We start from the raw sequence: 23,730 nt of genomic DNA, 5'->3' as shown, positions 1-23,730 counted from the left end.
ATTTTGTAACATATTAACATTTTTAAATGTCACATACATTGTTCTGAAGAGTGGAGTTTAAAAAAATTACGTGAGGAAATTTTTCAATGACTTAACATTTTTCTAATGCATGTCAAAAGTTTTTATTTAATTTGGAATACATGTATTTATAAAATTTCACAAAATATAAACAAAAGAAAGGAAAAAAAACTAATGAACAAAGAAGCAATGAAGAAAGAAACAAATGAACGCGCCCGAGGGTACTACTGAGCCAGCCCGGCAGCAAGTAGTGCTGGATTTGGCATTCATTTGTATGGTGTTCATATTTCTACATGTTAGATCCTTCCGATTAAGACTTCTCTTCGTCATCGATCGTTATTAATTGGATGCACTGGTCCCTTGAAGCCTTAGCACGAAAACCTCCCGATTGTTTATACTACGATAAGGTTTGATTAGCTCCGTGAGGGAGACAAGATAGGCGGCATGCCTTCAGTTTGTTTCGGTGCTTATAATTGCCGCTAGGTAGTCTATTAACTGGATGCAACTTCCATTACTTTTGATGTTTTTGTTATTTATAATAAGGATGTAGCTAGGTCTCAGTCAACTGAGATTTAACAGTCTCAATCAAGTGATATACAGAGTAGTATATAAGAAGAAAAAAATTAAACAGAAAAATTTGCACAGACCACCACTCAAGATGGAACGAATAAACATCAACTGAGACATAAACAAGTCTCAGTCGACTGATACTTAGTAAAACTGTTATAATAAAGTTTGATGAACAGATCGGAACTTTTTCCGGAAAAAAAAACCCGCTACATATACTACACTACTATTACGTGAATGTGAGTATCTGCGTCGCTGATTCCAGCTGATCTTTTGACCCCGGGCGTGTCTGTGAGGCGAGTGGTGACAAGTCTATAGAGCAAATGTACTCCCTGCTGCCTGCACTCCTTCTACTTGATCTCTTGACCTCGGGCACTGTGAGGTGGTGGCAAGTCTATAGGTCAGCGCGAAGTCTACGCAGCGCTTCTTCCAGACCGCGTGGGCCGGAGTGGGCGCCGCTACGCTGGCGTCCATGGATCTCTTATTTGTCTTGGGCACCAAGCCGTACTCCTCGTGCTCGGGCGCCGGTGCCGTGAGAAGGTCGACGCCGAAGAGTCGCACGGTCCTCGTCACCGGGGCCGGCGACGGGGCGGCCGCCGCGTTAAGGAAGGTCGTCGTGCTCTTGGACCGGAGCTTGCAGTCGATGAAGAGCTGGTTGTTGCCGGAGGCGGAGCGGTAGAACCCGACCGCGTCGCCGGCGTGCAGGCCCTTCTCCTTGACGAAGCGGCTCCACCCCTTTGTGAGCACGTAGCTCTGGCTGCTGTTCCAGTACGAGTACCGGAACCTCCACATCTTTCCGACGGCGTCATCGAAGTTGAGCAGCACGCCCTTGCACTCGCCTGGTACGGCGGTGCTGGCAGAAGGGAGCTGCAGCGGGAAGTGCTTCTCGGCGTGCTGCTTGGGGATCACCAGCCGGTTCAGCTTCCCCACGTCGCTGGGCGTGACCGTCTTGTCGAACAGGTGCTCGCGCCGCGCCGCCGCGGAGGGCGCCGCGGCTGAAGGAGCCGACGAGGCGGGAACTAACGACGACGACGTAGGGGACGACGCCGCGGAGGCGAGGAAGGCGCGCTTATGCTGCGCGAGCTCATCGGGGTAGATGTGCTTGCGCAGCATGTCCACGACCTCGGCCTTGGAGCGGGCGGCGAGGAAGCGGAGCTCGGCGGCGTCGCCGGGGTCGGACTCGGCGAGCGGGCGGAAGTTGGTGACGGCATCGCGGCCGCGGAAGCGCTGCGCCGCCGCATCGTAGGCGCGCGCAGCCTCGGCCTCCCCCGTGAAGGTGCCGAGCCAGACGCGCTGGTGGCGTTCATAGATCTGCGCGCCCCAGCGCCCGTTGGGCTGCGGCACCACGCCCTTGTACTTGGACGACGGCAGCCTGCCGACGCGGCAGGAGTCCGCCTCGGCGCCAGGCTCCGGCGCGTCCATGACCGCGCTGGCCCCGCTGCCGATGCGCTGCAGCGGCTTGGTCGCCGGCGCGGCCGGCGCCGGAGAGGCCTTCTTGCCCGTGGACGCGCCGCTGCTCACGTCGCCCACGAGGCAGCTCCTCGCGCTGTCCATCCGATCACCACCGAGAGAAATCAAGAAGATGCTTAGCTAGTACTCCCTCCGTAAACTAATATAAGAGCGTTTAGATTACTAAAGTAGTGTTCTAAACGCTCTTATATTAGTTTACAGAGGGAGTAGTAGCTTAATTAGCTAAAGGTTGTGTGGAAATAGAGGCAGTAGGTAGGTAGGTGCGTCCGTGCGTGTGTTATATAGAGGATGAGACGAGGTGAGTGTGAGTGTGGCTAAGCTGGCTAGTGCATACACCAACCACACTATATTGTATTGTTTCATACAATTTCCACACATGGGCTTATGGTTTTTTTGTCTTTCATATGTGTAGTACATAATAGATATACTATTGTTTCTTTTTATTTATACATGCTAGTGTTGTTTTTCATTTGCATGGTACTTTAGTTATACATAAATGATTTTATATTTCTTTGCAGACAGTACTTGATATTAGTATCAGTTTGTCTAATCCACATCTAAATATTTTTTAAAAATGTCACATCTAAGCTTCCACAAATATATAATGTAACAACAAGTATTAGTACTTGTGTATAAGGTTTATGTTTTGGACTTAAGGTTTCAATTTAAATATTATATATTTATATAGGCCTCGTGGGCACTTGTGTTGATGTGGGTCAACTAGTAGATATTTTATGGCGGCTTTCATGGAAAGGATAAATGAAAAGATCAAAGACTACGATGAGGATGATGATGAACACACTAGTTGGCCATGCTACGCACCCAGTATCGTATGGTGTGGTTGCGTGAGAAATTTAGAGTGCCATTCTTGCATTCCCTTTTGTTGCCTTCTAGTTTTAACTTTGTTTGGGAGGAAGAAATGTAGTAGCACGCCAAGGAAAGCATCTCCTCCTCTTAGAAACGCCTACAAGTGGAAGAACAAAATGTGTGAGCTGAGCTAGCTGCTAGCTCAGCTGACCCATTTTTGTTTTGGCGCTTATGCAACAGGTAATATGTTGTTGTGTGCCCGTCACTCATAGTAAACGATGACGCTGATGTCGCCGTAGAATTTTGTGGGAGTTCTAGTCTTCTAGATCGATGGGTATGCATGTTTGCATCGGTCGATCGATTCCTATTTGATATTTTTGATCTTTTATTGACTATTCACCGTACGTGCATAGAATTTCTTCATCACCGAAAATACGAAACAGCACTTACTAGGTAACCATATGTTTGATGTTTTACTTGACCATTCACCGTATACACATGGAATTTCTTCATCAATAAAAACACAAAACTATACGAGTAGCTAGGTGACGATAATGATCAGGGACCAAACATAAAGAAGCAGGTCAACGGCCAATCCTATTGCACGTATGATGTATAGTTAATCAATTACATTGCAACAATATGATATTTGGGATCAAGCCGGCAACTAGCGTTGGATTTTAGCAGGCAATCGTCGGACCGTTTCAACAGACCATTTTATATATGTGTTCGTATGTGTGTCTATTTATATAGTTGGCAACTAATTGATTCTTAAATACTAGTACAATAAAGTCGACAGGTACGTACAACCTATGTAGCTGGATAGTATACATGAGCGCACAGAGTTCAATCAGTTCATAGTCTCAAGATCTATGGTTGATACATTATACTACAAAAAAATAAACCATCTAGCTGCATGCATGGTCAGGCTGCTTGCTACGTATCCGTGCCTGCTTGCGCTGTCATGTGGTGACCATGTTTGCAAACTGGTGTGGGGAGCAGGAAGTAGAGCAATTGCCACAGACGACGACTTGGTGCAAGACTTGGCATCGCAAAGTCCACCTCAAGGCTCGTGGAATTAATCAAGATGTGCAGTTTGCAAGAAAGATCGTAGAATTATACAAAGGATGTATGGAAAAAACATATACTAAAGACAGCATGCGTCGATCGGAGACTTTCTTGCATGGATGGACAGCGAGTGGGACTGCAGTGCATACTCATTAAATTCTGGTCCATGGAGAATTGGAAGTTGGCAATGGGTACTACCCTAAAAAAACTCTCTTGGTAGTTTACCACCTTATAATACAGTACATGGTCAACACAAGAGTTATTTACCAAAAACCACCACATTATAGGCTAGGGTAACAGATCGGTACCACATTTGAGGCAGGGCACAAAAAAACACCAACAATGGGGCTAATCTGTAACGCGAAGCACTGATTGTCTCATTTACTCATGAAAACAGCAAAATCGACAGGTCGAACCCACCGGTCAGGCTGACATGGCAAAGACCAAGCACAAAAAAAAAACAGTAAACAACTGAGTTGGCAAATGATATGCGTACCCCGCATTTCAGTGACTACATGATCATCTTCTTCCTATCTGCCTTTCTATGGAGCATTACATCGAGCAGCTTGTGGGCAGTCGGACTCCAGCGACCAAAGGCACCGGCAATTCAGCGGCGAGCACCATGGTGGTGGTGGGAGTGGGGGCGCCGTGAGTCCTCGAAGGCCGATGCTGCTCCCGTCGGCATGGATGCCCGAGTCATCTGCGTCTGTGCGAGCCGAGAGCTCCATGGCCACCGTGGCCATGGCAGCCGAGCCCCTGCTCGAACTAGCCCCTGACCGCCTCGCCATGTAGCCCGCACGCCTAGCCGCTGCGAGTCACACATGCATCGAGATGCGCCGACGAGATTCGGCAGCCACTTGTCCCGCTGACGTCCGAGGTCGTCGGCCATGGCACGCACGCGCAGATGCAATCACAACAGGGAGTAGCTCGAGCGGAGCCATGGTGTTCTTCTGTGGTTGTGGAGGCGCGCGGCAAACGCGTTGGCGGTGCACGACCGGAGCAACGGCGAGACAAGGGGTGGTCTGTGCAGCGGCCATGGGGTCGTGCGGTGACTGGCGGAGCAGCTCGGGGCGACGTCGTCTGCAGAGCTTCGGGAGGATAAGGTGGCCGGCGGGCTGCCTTGGCCTACGGTGGCCCAGGCGGAGCTCCTCGACGAGCCGGTGCACGAAGGCCTCGGGTCGTTGGCGATGGTGACCCTGGTGGGATAGGACGGGGGGAGAGAGATAAAGATGACGAGGAAGAAAAAGAAAATAAGGGGAAAATATATGAGGCTGACATGTGGGACACCCCTCCAACTTAGCATATTGTCCACACAAGCACGCCACATCAGCCCGACAGGTGGGCCTAACTTGTCAGTTTCGCTGTTTTCTCAACCAAATCTGAGCATCAGTGCTCCGCGTTACAGATTAGGTACAATTTTGGTGGTTTTTTGTCTCCTGCCTCAAATGTGGCACCGATCTGTTACCCTAGCCCATAATGTGGTGGTTTTTGGTAAATAACTCTCAACACAACCATATTGCTTCGGGAACACGATGGCCGAGAAATGCAGGGTGGACTGAGATTTTTATTTTATTTTATGGGGCAAATTTATCCTTGGGAATGATCGGTGCACAAATTTCAAATTTTAAGTATTTTCTGAACACATATGTCCAGAGACTACTGCAATTTGAAAATTAACGTGCATTTAGAAATCCAAGGCACTACCCCGATAACTTCCAGCACTCTCACACAATCAACATTTTTGGCCGTCCAATCACATTTTTTGGGCGTTTCTGGCCATTCATTCTAGCTTCTTTTGTTTATCCTTATTTTCGGTCAATACGACATACTTAACTAGAACTAGGGGTGTACTACGCTTGTCCTCACATACCAACATTATGTCTAATTCTATATGGGCCAAGCCTACAGGCTGTCCGATGAACTCCAGTACAAAATTTGGAGCCCTATGGTTGAGTGGGCCAAAAGAGCCCATGTAGCTCCTGTGCACAGAGGCCTACTCTATGGTGCATAGGCAACTTTGACATGTTCCCTGTGTTATGCCTAAGTGCTCCTACTCTGGTTGCGCCTCCTCCTCTCCCCGACCTCTAATTCCCCCAAACCAGCCCTCCCGGAACTGCCAGCAGCCGAATGTGACCTCAAGCGGTGTCTCCCGTTCTCGATATCGACTTTGATGGGAGGTGCCCATCTCGCAATCTTGATCTCGAGTAGCGTACCCACCGAGATGCGCCTACTTATCGGGTGATGACGACACCAGAACCGGCACCATAGGCACAATGTTGGCCCTTACCTCCCCACTTCCTCCACGCCCCTTCCACAACCAAAGGTAGCTTCAAGCGAACATGGAGTCAAATCACTTCTTCTCCCTTAATTTCCCACCCCTCGATTAGGTCCAGATCAGGATCATGGCCAGAGCCACCGGAGGTGGCCACAGAGTTGTCCACTATTATTGGAATCCACGCACTACATCGTCTTTTGCTGCACCATATCCGTCTTCTGCCGCCGCGTCACTCTTCCTTGTTTAATACCACTTCCTTTGAGTTCTCTGAGTTGAACTGTCTGGCAGCAATGGTAACATAATGTATCTGATTATGATGGTTTTTTATGCTATGCAACACCACTGTCGCAGTTGTCGGGCAAGCTCGGCCACGATCACTCTTCCTACCATATGTTTGATGTCGCCATGAAAGCTCTTGGGTAGATGGGCTACCTAGGAATTTTTAAGAAATTGATAAGTTTTAAGAATTTTTTTCAAAGGCTAGGGATCTAATTCCTTTGACCATGCCAAAAAAATAAAGAGGGAATGGTTGTTATAGAAAACCTGGAAGAGCATGCTGAAATCTGTCTTGATGTTTAAAGTAGGAGAGCTTCCTTGTGTGTCGAACTTAATGAGATTCTTGCGAATGAAGATTTTTTGTTGCAACAATCTAGCGAATGTTGGCTACTCAAAGGTGTACAAAACACTACTTACTTTCACTGGGTTGCTAACGGCAGGAAAAGGGAAAACACAATTAACTCTTTTACCGTTGGTGATACTACTTGCTCCCACAGGAGTTGTTGTTATAAGGGTGAAGTAGCCCAGTGGCAAGTATTTCTCTCAGTTTGAAAACCAAGGTTATCAATCCAATAGGATCTCCTCCAACGAATAAAGTATGCAGTACCCGCACACAACACACAGAACAACTTGTCCCCAACATGGCAAGAGATAGAGACAATTGGTAGAAAAAATAAAATAGGGCGGCAAGGAAAATATTTATTTTCAATAAAGGAGAATATACCCAAGGGGCACAGGTTCACTAGTGACATCTCTCTCTCTCTCTCTCTCTCAAACAAGCAAGTGACATGGTAAACAAATTACAATTGGACACCGGATAATAATGCAATATTTATGACTGGTCATTCATGGTGTAATCTCATATAGGCACTACGTTCATGATAAGTTGACCGTTAATCCAACTACATCTACTACTTGTATTCCACTAGAAAATCACTATCCAGCATGCATCTCCCGGTATTAAGTTCACAAGAAACAAGACATAATATAGACAACAAACATAAATTAATATGACGATACATCATCGTTTAATCCTTAGTGGTAACAATACAAATAAGTGTCTTGTACCTTTATGTCACTGGAATATAGAGCACGACAAGATTGAACCCACTACAAAGCACCACTCCCTTTGAAGAAAAACTCATCGAACCTGGCCAAAGAAGATAAATAGATTAGAGAGAGCATGCAAAACTACTTAGTTATACAACAAGAAAACCTCAAAATATTCAATTGATTTCAATGAACAATATGATCCATAAAGTGACAATTCATCCTATCCCAACAAACACAGTACTGGTTACATCGAGTTGATCCCGATCATGTGAGGCTGTTCACGGGAACATGGTATTAAAAGATCCAAATATAGAGAGAGTCATCTTGCTACTGTTATGGAGCCTAAGGTCCTTTCACGGATGTGGCGAGGTTGATGAAGAAGCCTCCGACAATGGACTCCCGCTCTGGCAGAGCTCCGGAACAGGCCTCAAGAATGGGTCTTAGCAAAATGGGAACTTGTGGTGGCTGAAAGATTGTTATAAAATTATCTCGGTTTTCGTATTTATAGGAATGTATGATGGTGGAATGGACGAATGGAGGTGCAGGTGGGCCCCACATGACCTAGGGGGCATGCCCTAGGGCAGGGGCATCCCAGGTGGCCTTATGGCCCCCCTGTGGCTCCTCTCGATCTCTCCTGAAGCTTCCTGGGGTCCTTCATTGCCCGAAAAATCATATTAAGTAAACTGACAAGTTATTTTGACCTCCGTATATATTGATTTCCTATAAAAACAAAACATGTAGAAAACATGAACTGACACTAGGCACTAAATTAATAGGTTAGTCCAAAAATATAATAGAAAATAGTATAAAAAGTATACACAAGTGACAATGCAATAACATGGAACAATATATTTGAGATGTATCAGATACTATCATAGAGGGTACCAATAAATTGTTGCAGCAAGCTATATCTTATATTCTTATTAGAAAGACCTTTTTGGGCTTGCTCCATGCAATTTGTTTCACTTTCCCCTGATACCGGGGGTGACCATGAAAGCCATAAGGAGGAAGATAATGTGTTCCCAACTAGAGAATTTATGATGAGGAAGTTAGAAAATATTTATTTGGCATGGAGTGTAATGGAGCACCTAGAGCAGACAATATTCCAACAAAAAAATATCAGTGTTGTTGGGAGATTGTTAAATTTGAGATTATGCATTTCTCTTCTGCTTTTGTACTGGCACCCTTGAGGTAGAAACACTTAATTATGACACTATTACCATTATCCCCAAGTTTAGTAGCGCCAAAAGCTTCAGCAATTTCGTCCCATTTGTCTAATTAGATGTCCATACAAGTTGATCACTAAAGTTTTAGACAATTGGATTGTGGTTTATACTAATAAAATCATTAGTGTTCGTGAGAATGTGTTCATTGAAAACAAAAATATTATGGATGGAATCTTATCCCTCCACGAGACCTTACACCATACCCAGGCTCAGAAAAAAGTGGGTAACATGCTTAAATTAGATTTTGAAAAGGCCCACGAATTGGTCTAGTGGAGCTACCTTTTGCCTTGTCAAAAGATGTGTGGTTTTGGACCTGTTTGGTGTGGATGGACAACAAATAGGCACGGTTTGTGTTAAACTAAACACCACGACTATTGCTTATTCCAGAGTCACAAGGGTGTGTGCCAAGGAGATCCTTTATCCCCCCCCACACACACACAAAAAGTGAAAAACCTATGTGCGGGAGGCAGTGATGATATCCTTAATTTCTATGCTAATTTATTGAATTGTTGAGATTGGCCACTTTCCCATGAAATATATTCTACTCTTAGAAATGTGGGTTGAGAATATGTTGATACCAAACATCTTAAGATATGTGAATCCTGGATTAGGAATGCTGCTTCTACGGGTGGTAGATTAACTCTCCTTAATTCCTCCTTGCCAAGTATTGCTTATTACTACATGTCTATGTTTTTGTTGTCCAAGATTTTTATTGAAAAGCTTGATAAACACATGCGACGTTTTTCTCTGGCATATGGGGAATGGTAGTAAACGTTACTATCTAATCAAATGGTCTTGGGTCTGTGGATTGAAATGTAAAGGTGACCTCGGTGTTAAGGACTTTAAAAAACCATTAGTTTGTAGGTCAAGTGGTGTTGTAAACTTGATAATAACACTAGTAGAAAAAGGGTCAAACGTGAAGCACATTAGTGCCGGTTTGAATTTGAGCCGGCACTAATGTGTACATTAGTGCCGGTTCCAACGGCTAGCCGGGCCGCTCTCATTAGTACCGGTTCGTGACGAACCTTTAGCACCGCTTCGTGCCACGAACTGGTACTAAAGTGAGTGGTGGCAGGATGTTGTCAGTCCGGGGCCCCTCCAGCACCTTTAGTACCGGGTTGTATCACGAACCGGTACTAAAGGTCGTCCTACATAGACCCTTCGTCCACCCACGAGCTCGCTCTGTTCTTCCCCTTTCCCCTCTCCTCTCTGTTCTTTTCCATCTTCCTCTCAAGCTCATCACACATTTTCCCAAGATTTGAAGGCCCCCATCCATTTAGATGATCACAAAGGTTAGCAACTTTTTCCTTTCATCTCTCATTGCTAGATTAGCTCATGCAATGCTTTATATAGTGATTGATTTTTGAGTTTAGTAATTTGGGAGGAATTATATATATGTGCTAGTATTTGATTTATATGCAATTTGAGGTCAAAAATAGCACTTAATTTTGCATATGTAGGTGTGGTTTACTTAGTACCTTCTAAATCTCCGTCGTAACCACCGTCGATCGCTCACAACGTCCCGTCGCTGGCACCACCTTGTGGTGAGCCTCTTGTTCATGAAGTTTTATATAAAAAAATGATGTTTGTGTGATTTGGATATATAGTTACTCGTATAATTATCTTACCCATACGTTGTTTGTTATGCATAGTGCCATGGTTTTGATATCCGTCCCCGTCGGCCCTCGTCCAGGTTATGATCCGGATGTGGTATATTCTCTTTTAAAACTATTCATTGCATTTCGTGTTTATGACAAATTATGCCCATCAAGTTGACATAGATATTTGTATGTAGGAGGTAGTTGAACCCGAAATTCCAACCGACCCTATTGTCAAGAGGTTAAATTTAGTTGAAAGAGAAAACGAGGATTTGAAGGAAAAATTGAAAAGAATTGAGGGGAAGAAGATGGAATTGGAGTTGCATGTTGCCGGTGTCGTCGATGATCACAAGATTAAGATGGAGAAAATGCGCTTGAATATTAGAAAGATTAGAAAATATGCCATTCATAGTGAGGCTTGGTATCATTATGCTGTTGGATCAATTGTTACCTTAGTTGCGATCTTGATTGCATTTGTTGTTGCATTTAAATTCTTTAGCTAGAGAGTTATTTGTTTGTTGTATTTAAGTGTTGTATGATCTTTATGTATGAACTTTATGTATTGTATTAATTTGATGTTTTTGGTGTTGTGTATTGAAGATGAGCCGGCAATGGATGTATGATGACCGATGCTCTCCCGAGTTCATTAATGGTGTGCGTACTTTTCTGCTTGCGGCTGAGGAAAACAAGTGAGCAGATGGTTTTATGCATTGTCCATGTGCTGGCTGTAAGAATGGTCGCAATTACTCTACGTCAAGAACCATTCACGTCCACCTGTTTGAGTCCGGTTTCATGCCCCACTATAATGTTTGGACCAAGCATGGATAAAGAGGGGTTATGATGGAAGACAATGAAGAAGAAGAGGACGACGACAGCTATCCTGCCATGGGTTCCCTGAATACGATGATACAACAATGAGGGAAGAAGCTGAGCCGGTAATGCGGGAATAAGCTGAGCCGGCAATGCGGGAAGAAACTGAAGAAGAGGCATCAGATGAGCCCGTTGATGATCTAGGTCGGGCCATTGCCGATGCAAAGAGAAACTGCGCAAGTGATTTGGAGAAGAAGAAGTTGCAGCGCATGTTAGAGGATCACAAAAAATTGTTGTACCTGAATTGCGTAGGTGACAAGAAAAAGCTGGGCACCACACTGGAATTGCTGCAATGGAAGGCAGAGAATGGTATATCTGAAAAGGGATTTGGAAAGTTGCTGATAATGATAAAGGATATGCTTCTAAAGGACAACGAATTGCCCGAGAGTACGTACCAAGCAAAGAAGGCTGTATGCCCTCTAGGGTTAGAGGTGCAGAAGATACATGCATGCCCTAATGATTGCATCCTCTACCGCGGTGAGTACGAGGATTTGAACGCTTGCCCGATATGTGGTGCATTGCGCTATAAGATCAGCCGCGATGACCCTGGTGATGTCGAGGGCGAGCGCCCCAGGAAGAAGATTCCTGCAAAGATGATGTGGTATGCTCCTATAATACCACGATTGAAACATTTGTTCCAAAACAAAGAGCATGCCAAGGCGATGCGATGGCACAGAGAAAACCGTAAGAAAGACGGAAAGTTGAGAGTACCCGCTGACGGGTCGCAGTGGAGAAAAATCGAAAGAAAGTACGGGAAGGAGTTTGCAGATGACGCAAGGAACGTATGGTTTGGTCTAAGCGCAGATGGAATTAATCCTTTTGGGGAGCAGAGCAGCAACCATAGCACCTGGCCTGTGACTCTATGTTTGTATAACCTTCTTCCTTGGTTGTGCATGAAGCGGAAGTTCATTATGATGCCAGTGCTCATCCAAGGCCCTAAGCAACCCGGCAAGGACATTGATGTGTACCTAAGGCCATTAGTTGAAGAACTCTTACAACTGTGGAATGGAACAGGTGTACGTGCGTGGGATGAGCACATGGGGGAAGAATTTGACCTAAAGGCGTTGCTGTTCGTGACCATCAATGATTGGCCTGCTCTTAGTAACCTTTCAGGATAGAGAAACAAGGGATACCACGCATGCACGCACTGTTTGGACGATACCGACAGTATATATTTGGCTAATTGTAAGAAGAATGTGTACCTGGGACATCGTCGATTTCTTCCGAGCAGGCATCCCGTAAGAAAGAAAGGCAAGCACTTCAAAGGTGAGGCGGATCACCGGACGAAGCCTGTTCCGAATGACGCTGACGCTGAATGACGCTTTGGAAAGGGTCCTGGTGGACAACCTGTTCCGAATGATGCTGACGGACGCGCACCCATGTGGAAGAAGAAATCTATATTTTGGGACCTGCCCTATTGGAAAGACCTAGAGGTCCGCTCCGCAATTGACGTGATGCACGTGACGAAAAATCTTTGTGTGACCCTGCTTGGCTTCTTGGGCGTGTATGGGAAGACAAAAGATACACCTGAGGCACGGGAGGACCAGCAATATATGCACGGAAAAGACAGCACACATCAGGGTCATGCAAGCTACGCTCTTACCAAAGAAGAGAACAAAATCTTCTTTGAATGCCTGCTTAGTATTAAGGTACCGTCTGGCTTCTCGTTGAATATAAAGGGAATAATAAACATGGCAGAGAAAAAGTTCTAGAACCTAAAGTCTCATGACTGCCATGTGATTATGATGCAACTGCTTCCGGTTGCATTGAGAGGGCTTCTACCGAAAACCGTTCGATTAGCCATTGTGAAGCTATGTGTATTTCTCAATGCAATCTCTCAGAAGGTAATCGATACAGAAATCATATCAAGGTTAGAGAATGATTTGGTGCAATGTCTTGTCAGTTTCGAGTTGGTGTTCCCACCATCCTTCTTCAACATCATGACGCACGTCCTAGTTCACCTATGCGAAGAGATTAATGTTTTGGGTCCTATATTTCTACACAATATGTTCCCCTTTGAGAGGTTCATGGGAGTCTTAAAGAAATATGTTCATAACCGTGCTAGGCCAGAAGGAAGCATCTCCAAGGGCCATGAAAATGAGGAGGTCATTGAGTTTTGTATTGACTTTATTCCTAACCTTAAGCCGATTGGTGTTGCTGAATCGCGGCATAAGGGCAGACTGGATGGAAAAGACACGCTAGGTGGAGAACAAATAATATGTATGGACGGACATTCTCTCACTAAAGCACACTACACAGTTCTACAGAATTCCGCTTTGGTGGCTCCGTATATGGATGAACACAAGAATTTGCTACGCTCCAAACACCCGGAGCGGTTTGATGACTGGATTACACGTGAACAAACCAGGAGTTTCGCCAGCTGGTTGCAGACACGTACCATGCATGACACCTCTATTAAAGATGACATGTACTTGCTGTCCCAGTTACCATCTTCGAATATAATGACTTTCAAAGGGTACGAGATAAATGGTAATACATTTTACACGATCGCCCAAGATAAGAAGAGCACCAACCAAAACAGTGGTGTCCGCTTTGATGCAGAAACCAAGACAAGAAAGGAAACATATTATGGTTATATACAGGACATATGGGAACTTGACTATCGACGTGGTTTGAAGGTCCCTTTGTTTCGGTGCAAATGGGTCAATATGACACGAGGCGGGGTAACGGAAGACCCGCAGTACGAAATGACAACAGTGGATCTCAACAATCTTGCGTATGCAGACGAACCGTTCGTCCTAGCCAATGATGTGGCACAGGTTTTCTATGTGAAGGACATGTCTACCAAGCCAAGAAAAAGAAAAGATAAGGAAGCAAATGCATCGTACGATGAGCCAGAGCGTCACATAATTCTTTCTGGGAAGAGAAACATCGTGGGAGTGGATGACAAGACAGACATGTCAGAAGATTATGAAAAGTTTGATGAAATTGCTCCATTCACAGTGAATATTGACCCAAGCATCCCGTAAAATGATGAAGATTTTCCATGGTTACGACGCAAAGGGATACATGTGAAGAGAAAGTTTCACACCCAAAGATCTGGGATGTGATCGGCTTCACTATCATCACTTTCTTCTGTGTTTCACACCCAGGAGGGAATCTCTGTAATAGTTAGGATAGTTATGTGTTTTGGCATTTGAAACGCGAAGAAATTTTATGTGCAAACAAATTCTTTCATTCCTTCACTGATTTTTAAAGTTAAGTTATTCACAAACTAGTGATTCATACTAATTTCAAATAATTCAAAATTTAAACTATTCAAATTTGAAAACTACAGGCACTAACAGAAAGTTTGTAATTTTTTGTACCTAAAGCAAAAATATTCACAAAGAAACTCTAAATACACAAAAAAACAACTAAAAATAAATAAAGCAAAAAAAGCCCGCCTACTGGGCCAGAGCGGCCTGCATATGACTAGAAACCCAACCTGTTGTTGGGCCAGGATGGAGGCCCGCAAAGGCCCAGTAGGTCCACAGGGCAACACAGAACATGTAGGCCCAGTAGGCCTGCTTTGGAGAGGAGCTCGAGAGAGCTACCGCACGGGGGTTTATAAACCAGTGCGGACGCCCCTCGGCTAGCGAGGTGGGACTAAACTTGCCGCACAGTACCTTGCCAGCGCACCCCCTTTAGTACCGGGCGGTGGCTCCAACCGGTACTAAAGGCCCCCCCTTTAGTACCGGTTGGAGCCACAACCCGGTACTAAAGGATGTGCGGTTCCCACCGCTTGGCCTGGCCAAAACAGGCCTTTAGTACCGGTTGGTGGCTCCAACCGGTACTAAAGGTCCATCCTATATAACTAAACACTTCAAAAATTTCAGTTTCTCATCTGCTTCTTCTCCTCTGCCCCGTCATCCGCCGCCCCCGTCTCCATATCCCTCGTCGCCGCCCCGTCCCCGTCGTCGCCGCCCCGTCATCCCCGTCCCCGTCGTCCCCGTCGTCACCGCCGCGCCGTCCCGGCCCGTCCCGCGTCGTCCCCATCTCCGTCATCGCCGCCCCGTCCCCGTCGTCGCCGCCCCGGCCCGTCCCCGTCGTCGCCGCCCCGTCCCTGTCCCCGTCGTCGCCATCCCCGTTGTCGCCGCGCCCGTCGCCGTCCCCGTCCCTGTCCCCGTCGTCGCCATCCCCGTCGTCGCCGCGCCCGTCGCCGTCCCCGTCGCCGCCCCCCGTCGCCTCTCGCCTCGCCGGTGAGCACACACACACACATACATTTTTTTAGTTTTTTAGTTATAGAAATAGTAATAAAAAAGTTAGAAATTTTTCTTTTTTAGTTATAGAAATAGTTAGTTATATAGCATTGTTAGAAATGTTATAGAAAAGTTAGAATTGTTAGGAATTTTTCTGTTTTTTAGTTATAGAAATAGTTATAAAAAGTTAGAATTTTTTTCTTTTTTTTAGTTATAGAAATATTAGAAATGTTATACAAATGTTAGTTATATATATAGAAATGTTATATTTTTTTCTATTTTTTATTTATAGAAATATTAGAAACGTTAGTTATATAGCATTGTTAGAAATGTTATAGGAATGTTAGTTATATAGAAATGTTAGAAATTTTAGTTATCAAAATCCAATCATTAAATAAATGTTACTTTGCGGGCATATAGCTAGTATTTGTTCTCGACGATGCCCGACCCGCATCCTCGCCATTGACCCGTCCGCGACGACGTCCGGCTGACCCATGTCCGGGACTGGGCTCCGCCGGGCTGGCACTGGGAGGTGCTGCCTGGAGGGGCACGCCGCTTGATGAGGAACCCGGCCCCGGTCGTCGACCCTGATCTCGTTTGGTGGCGTTCACGTGGGCCAGTTTTGGTGCGGAGGGAGCCGGCCCCGCCGGAGGTGGCACGTCGTCGTGTCAGGGAGGAGGACGAGCACGTCCATCGCTACATGGTTGCGTTAGTGGGCGGCAGGTTCTCCAATACCTGGCAGTTTCTTCAGGGATCTCACTTCAGCTATGATCATGTAAGGGTTCCTTCTCTTTGGGTGTCCACCGCCTGTGCCGCATGATCCGACGATGTATTCGAGATTATATCTTTTATTCGAGACGATGTATTTGAGATTATATCTATTATTCGAGATGATGTATTCGAGATTATATCTATTATTCGAGACGACGTATTCGATATTATATTCGATGATGCTTATTATGTACTATGATTGATTCAGTTTTTCCTTATTAATTGATTGCATCCATGCATTGTAATTTGAATATATATTTTTTTGGATTAGTTAAACAAAACCTATGGCGGACAATACCGACAGAGAGGGAGAAGAGGCCCTGTTCAATATCATACGCAATCCTCGCAGGCCAGATGATGATCAGAATGAAGAAGATTATGACGGCTCCGAATATCTAAACAACACCGGGGAGGGTGATATGATATTCGATCGCGACGACCGAATTGATGAAGTCATGAACTATGAACATGACGAAAAAAATGTTGATCTTGAAACAACAAAGACTGGCGAGGTATATATATTTATATAAGCAGGCATCTGGTGATCATCACATGTTTTAAATGACTTGAAGATATATTAACGAATCGATCTTTCTTCTTTCAGCCATCCGGATCGAGCAAATCTTCAGGCAACAGGACGAAACAAGGCCCGAACAAAAAGTTGAAGGAGGGCGTAAAGTACACTATCGAGGCAATCAGACCTAATGGCAAACGATTCGCGCCTAAGAAGATTGCGGACAAGTTCGTTCGTCAGTGCGGAGTTCTTGTGAAGGACCAACTCCCGATCTCCCTTCAAGAATGGAGAGAGCCAGCAAAGCCACGTCCAGGAGTTACTTTTGTCGACGACAGACAAAAACATTTGCTTTGGGAAACGCTCATGGAACATTTCACCCTACCAGATCATTTCACAGATGCAGATGTGGAGAAAGTAAAGGACGCTGCTCTTAGGAAGATGGCGGTTGCATTCAAGAACCACAAGATTCATGAATGGGCCAAGTACATCAAACGAAGGAAGGAAGACTCCAGTATTCGAGGGAACACTAGAGAACCAAAGTGCTCATTGGGACGATTTCGTGAAATTCAAGGATTCGGAATTATCTAAGGAACGGTCGAGAATAAACAAGGCCAATGCCGCAAAAAGGATAAGTTTCATAAGCTGGGGCTAGGTGGCTATGCGGTGGGAATGCCTAAGTGGGATAAGTCTGAGAAAGAGATGCTGGATGCAGGTGTCACTCCAGAAACATTGAGCTGGCCCCCCAGGTGCAGGACTTGGTTCTATGCGCATGGGGGGAGTTGGACCGAAGACAGGCAAAGTTTCGAAGAAGGCTTGTCTGGACGGAGCCGAAGATAAGCTACTTGTTGCAATAGAAGAGGACCAACAGAGAGAACGACGAGCTTACGCGTGCCCTGGGAAATCCTGAACACCCGGGAAGAACACGAGGCATGGGCGCTATTCCGTGGTATGAGGGGTTTTCGGACTGGAACACCGACTACAGAACCCGTGCGAGAAAGAAGATTGCGGAGGAGAAGAAGAGGAAGATGGAGGAGGAGCAGAGGAAGCTAGACTATGAACGCCTTCAAGGCCTAGAATCAGCGCACTCGGACTTGGCAATCAAATTCCAGCGGCAACAGGAGCAGATCGACTCATTTAGCCAACAAAGGGGGTCTCAGCAGCTAGCGGATGATCCACCAATGGATAGCATCGTCCCATCCATGCCGAGAAGCAGCGTGGGTTCCGCCCCGGGCGACGCATTGCTGGATAGCTACTCAGTGGATGACATCATGGAGAACACTAACTGCAAGCTACACTTCAAAATGAAGAACATATCCATGAAGGTGGCGGACGCCCTTGCTTTTACAAATCCCCCCGAGGCAACCTTCCATTGCAACCCGATTCCAGCGGGCAATGCTCGTGTCTTGGTTGATGAGGTGGTGGACCAATATTCGGGGCTAGAGCTTGACATTCCTGGAGGTGACGATGAGCACACACTAGGAGAGGCCAACCATCGTATCATCCTATGGAGAAAGGATTGCATCATCTTTCGAAGGCCACCGACACCGCGTCATCTGACTCCTCGTCGCAGTCCGCCACCGAGTCATCTGACTCCTCGTCGCAGTCCGCCACCGAGTCAGCAGACTCCCGCTCCTCCAAGTCCACCAACGCGTCAGGCCACTCCTCCTCCAAGTCCGGCACAGCTTTAGGCCACTCCTCCTCCAAGTCCGGCAAAGCTTCAGGCCACTCCTACTCCAAGTCCGGCAAAGCGTCAGGCCACTCCTCCTCCAAGTCCGGCACAGCTTCAGGCCACTCCTCCTCCAAGTCCGGCATAGCTTCAGGCCACTCCTCCTCCTCCAACTCAGCCACGTCGGTCGTCTTCGCCGCCTCAGCAATCACGGAAGAGAGCCGCCTCAGCTATGGTGTGTAGCGGTACAAGTCGAGGTAGTACTGCAGGTACAGGCTGAGGCAAGCGATTTCAATATGGTCCAAGCCTCGCGCCTCTTCCGCAGAGGCCTTACGACAAGTCTGAGGAGGAAAACGTAGCCATATCGAAGGCCAAGGTGGAAGCCCATTTTGCACCGAAACCGCCACCGCCGCCAAGGGAGAAAGTGCCTGTGGAAAAGATTGACCACTTCATTTGTATGGCTAGACCACCAGCTCCCAAGCCTGTTGACACAGACTATGAGCGCCACCTCAGGAAGTTAAATCGAGCACGTCCACAGAAAGAGGCGAGCTCGAGCTCGAGCAAATCAGCTGGCAAAAGGAGCGGTAAAACTGTTCCCCAGCTGGGAGAACAAGCGGCGCAATCAATCCCCCCGCTTGTTGTGCCAACAACACATGAGAGTAGGCGCGCCCAATATTATTGTGGGCAAACCGTTAACGTTCCCGGGGTGGGCGATGTGGTAATAACCGAGGAGCATATTGCGCAGGCTGAATCGATCGGGATCACTGTTGGACAACTCCTCGATATTGAGCCCATGTCTCCAACTAGAGAGGAGGAAATAAAGCGGAAATATGCCCGGGGCCAATCTTTGGTCGAGCCAGAGGAGGTCAATAAGCTCCCAATGAGAATGTATGAATTTCATCAATGGTACTTGGACATTATCAAGATTTCCAATCAAGAGTCCCTCATGATGAATGTCGACGAGGAGCATTACTACCATAAGAACGCTGTGACCGTTGAGTATTCAGAACTTTTTCAGCTATACAATAAAGACGCACTCGACAAATCTATCGTCAGTTGCTATTGTCTGTAAGTGATTTCTTTCTGTAATTTAAGTCTCAAACTAGCTGATCATTTTGATCAATCATTACCTGTAATTATCCTCACTATATTCTTTTCTGTGGTATTATGCAGGATGAAGATTTATGAAATGAAAAAAGGTGGACGCTATGGCATTGGGTTCGTTGACCCAAATACCATTAATGAATACACATGGAAAATAGATACATATCACGCAAAATGTGTAGAGGAAAGCATGCTACAGTTCTTCAAAGAACTCAAATACAATGAAGATATACTACTTCCTTACAACTTCCAGTGAGTCACACTGTCTTGTACTACAAATTCTATTTTTCCCTACTAGCCATACCTACATGTTTTTGCTTACATATGCCCGCTTAAATAAGACATGCAAACGTGTGTGCATGCAGATTTCACTGGATCTTGTTAATCATTAAAGTTGATGAAGGAACAGTTGAAGTACTAGACTCGCTACTTAAGAAAGCAAGTGACTACACCATCGTGAAGGGGATAGTCAACAGGTAATTTCAATCATTATTAACTATATCTCGGCCTATTTAATTAGTTCGTCATTTCCTGATAACAACTATTTAATAACCCATTTATTCATTTTCTTTGTCGGCGGGCAGGGCTTGGGCAAAGTTCATCAGGGTCACTCCAGGCCCATGGAAACAAAGTCTGAAATGGTATCGACCCAAGGTAAGTAATTAAGTAGTACTAGCTAGCTGTCATCTCTTTAATTATCATGCTTGATTAATTATTATCTGATCAAATTCCATTCTCATAAAGGCCTTGAAGCAGGCGCCAGGGAATGATCTATGTGCATACTACGTTTGCGAGAACATTCGCATGATGGCGTCCGAAAGGAGCAAATCTCAAAGATAGGAGTGGGTACGATATCGATTGTCAGAACACTATTCACAATTTTTTACACCATTATCGATATCTAGTCACACAATTAATACACATGCATATTGATCTCCTTCTTAACAGTTCAAAAAGGTGCGGGACAAGCTCCTAGCACAGGACCGCATAGAAGCAATTCAAGAGGAAATATCGGGATTTTTGCTCGACCAGGTCATAGATCCCAAAGGAGAATACTATTACCCGCTACCGCCCCCATGAACCACTTCCAATTGTTATCGTGCTCCGAAGGCACCAATTAGCTAGGCTAATGCCACTGGCTCCGAAGGCACCAATTAGGAGAAATTGTATATATATATATATATACATGTGTGTATATATGTGTGAATTAATTAATGGTGGTTGTGAGACATTCGATGATATATATATATATATATATATATATATATATATATATATATATATATATATATATATTATGATCGGTTCTACTAGAAATTCTATTTATATATATGCATAACGTGTACAATATGTAGTATCGTAAAATACTAGCAAACGAAAAATAATTAAATGGAAAACACAAAATTAAATGAAAAAAAAATCATAAACCCAACCCCCCCCCCCAACATTTTAATACCGGTTGGTGACACCAACCGGTACTAAAGGGCTCCCTGTCCCCCAAGCTGGCTCGTGCCACGTGGTTGCCCTTTAGCACCGGTTCGTGCTGAACCGGTACTAAAGGGGGAGGGGGCCTTTAGTGCCTACATTTTAGCGTCGGTTACCAAACCGGCACTAAAGGGCCTTACGAACCGGTGCTATTGCCCGGTTCTGCACTAGTGTAAAAAGGCCATTATCATCGTGTCATTTTTGCTAAATATCTAAAAAGAAATTATGTAGCAACGGTGAAAGAAAAAATAGGTGGTCACCCTAGTTGGAAATCGAAATATCTTAAAAGGAGTAATTAGGATGGAAATCCTCAATGTTCTTATTGTGGCGAGAGGGAAACTTATCAACGCCTCTTTTTCCTATATCCGGTAGCTAGAGTAGTTTGGCATACGGTGGGAGCAGTATTTGGTACCGAGCCCTGCCCTACCAATCTACGACAATTTCTCACTTGGTGTTATATTTACTTTCCTAGTGGGGATATATTTTACACATTGGGATTATCAGCAGCTTGCTCAGCTATTTGGAATTGCCACAATCTTGTGCGAACTTTGAGTTCAAGTATCCTAAACCCCTTTTGAAATATTGTTCGCTTTGTGTCTGTCTCTTCTATCATGGGCAGGTTTACAGAAATTTGAGGACTGGAGCATGCTTGAGCGTGGGGCTCTAATGCTTCGGGAGAACACTTCTAGCATGACGAGGATCAACACGCGAGGATGCATCTACAAACTGAGGGGCTTCGCTGAGTTTAGATGATGCACGCATGTTGTCACTTTTGCGTGTGTTCTCCCTAGATCTCGAATGTTGCTTTTGTGTTTCATTCGTCTCTGCTCCTTTGTGAGTGTTAAAACTTCTATGATAGGATAGTGATTTATGTGGTGTCGCAGGGTCTTCATCCCATAGCAGGTGTCTCGAATGCGAGCACCTTCTGACGCGATGTGTTGGGCTCGCTTCTTCCCTTTCTCGTATCCTGAACATCTTTCGGGTCGGCTATATTTCTATTATTCATATCATAAAAAGGAGTTAAGCCCAGTTAAAAAAAAGATGGAAAAACCTTATTGACAACAGGATCTGAATTTTGTACAATATCGTAATGGTTGTATTTGTGTTTGCTGCTGAATGTATGAACATAATTTGGAGTTCAAATGTGGCTTGAAGATAGATAATTACTATCTTTGGTAAAAACCAAAAAAAAAACATGACATGACATTTTTGGACACCGCCACGTGCCTGCATGGCCAGAATATGATTTTTTTTTACTCGAAGGGCTGCATGGCCAGAATATGGTAGTACCATCTTATAATTTGCTGTAGCTCCAAGATTTACTCTGCGATGATTAGCATGATTGATCATGAAAATTCCCGTTGTATTATGCTTCTGCATGAGCCGTAATGTAAGAACCGACTCTATGTGTCCAAGATCCGTTAGAACATCTACAGCTGGATGTCTTAAACCATCTCTCATACGCCCGCGGGCGATGTCTTAAACCATCCCTCATACGTTCGCGGACACGCCCGATCAGTCATCGGATAGAAAAGAAAAAGAAAAAAGTGACCCAACCGGACCCCTCATATTATATGTCCGGGTTGTCCGTGAACCCTCGTACCCATTTCAAATGTAGGGAGGATACGCCATGTCGAACGCGGCCCCACCTGTCACCACATTTTCTCTTTCTTTCGTTATTCTTTTTTCTCTCTTTTAATCTCTCCAATCACATGCAAGTGACCGAACATATGAGAAAAAGATAAAAATTATGACTGCACAGATGAATAAATAGGGGTTCAAAACATTTGAGGGGTCGAATTAGAGATAGGTGGCTGTAGATGCTGTTACCGGGCAGGCAGGACAGGAGGGAAGCCCTATGAGGAGGCAACAGGTGCCACATGCCAATGATTGATTGTGCCTGTCAGGGCCGGCCAGCAGCACGCAGCAAAACCATCTGAGTTGCACCGGTACGGCGTGCCCGAGCGCGACGTGTGTGTGGCAATGCCCAATGGTGGGTGGAGGAAAGAAAGTTGGATTGGAGGGAGGGAGGGGGCAGGCGCGCGAAGGAGTCGGCCGCGAATGATGATCACCCTCACCCGGCCGCGAATGCTGCCGCCATACGTACATAGTGCCACAGTGCTCCCTAGCAACGGCTCACGGCGTCCAGCGTCTTCCAGCTGACACGCACTGTTGCCGCTAAGCCAGCGCTGCATGCGCCATGCTACTCTTGCTCACATTTTTGAAAGATGATAAAGGTTTTTCCAACGTCGCACGCGTACTGCTTGGTGGACAGTGGAACAGTGATATCAAAGACCAGGGTCAGGGTGGTAGAGATTTTCAGTTGCATGTGCACCGGACGTCGCCGTCGGTCGAGATTAGCCTCTAGCTGGATTAACATTCCAGTCTTCTTCTTCACATTTTAGTTTGTTGAAGGTTGATAAGATATGTCCCGCTTTTCCATCTATTTTGCTAAAACTGCCGCTGCCCCACATGTCGGCCACACATGAGTGTCGCATTTGACGAAGACAAACTAAAATATGGTAACTTGCAAAACTCTCCTTCGTTTCTACTGTAAAATTTTCTTTTTACAGCCTAATGTGTGACATCGACAACTTTAACCATCTATTTATAAAATATCTTCCGCCAGGTGTGATCGGATTTAGCTCATTTTATTTTGTCCCCACAAAATAAAGAATGGATCTTGTAGGAGGACGTGTCACCCGACCGTGTAGACAACTTGGACATATATTCACTTGGGGCAATACCAAATTATGCTAA

At 45.4% G+C, this 23,730-nt stretch overlaps 1 protein-coding gene across 1 annotated transcript; it reads right to left on the bottom strand.

The window, feature by feature from the left end:
* Positions 1 to 677: 677 nt before the first annotated feature.
* LOC123180566 (AP2/ERF and B3 domain-containing protein Os05g0549800-like) lies at positions 678 to 2,175 on the bottom strand. The gene has a single exon (XM_044592641.1). It carries the CDS (start codon positions 2,137 to 2,139, stop codon positions 898 to 900), a length of 1,242 nt encoding a protein of 413 aa, XP_044448576.1. The 5' UTR covers positions 2,140 to 2,175; the 3' UTR covers positions 678 to 897.
* Between the last annotated feature and the right edge of the window lie 21,555 nt (positions 2,176 to 23,730).

Source organism: Triticum aestivum, chromosome 1A (assembly GCF_018294505.1).
Source record: "Triticum aestivum cultivar Chinese Spring chromosome 1A, IWGSC CS RefSeq v2.1, whole genome shotgun sequence".
Taxonomy (NCBI): Eukaryota; Viridiplantae; Streptophyta; class Magnoliopsida; order Poales; family Poaceae; genus Triticum; species Triticum aestivum.
Note: the sequence above shows the minus strand (reverse complement) of the source record. Positions and strands in the feature narration are given on the sequence as shown.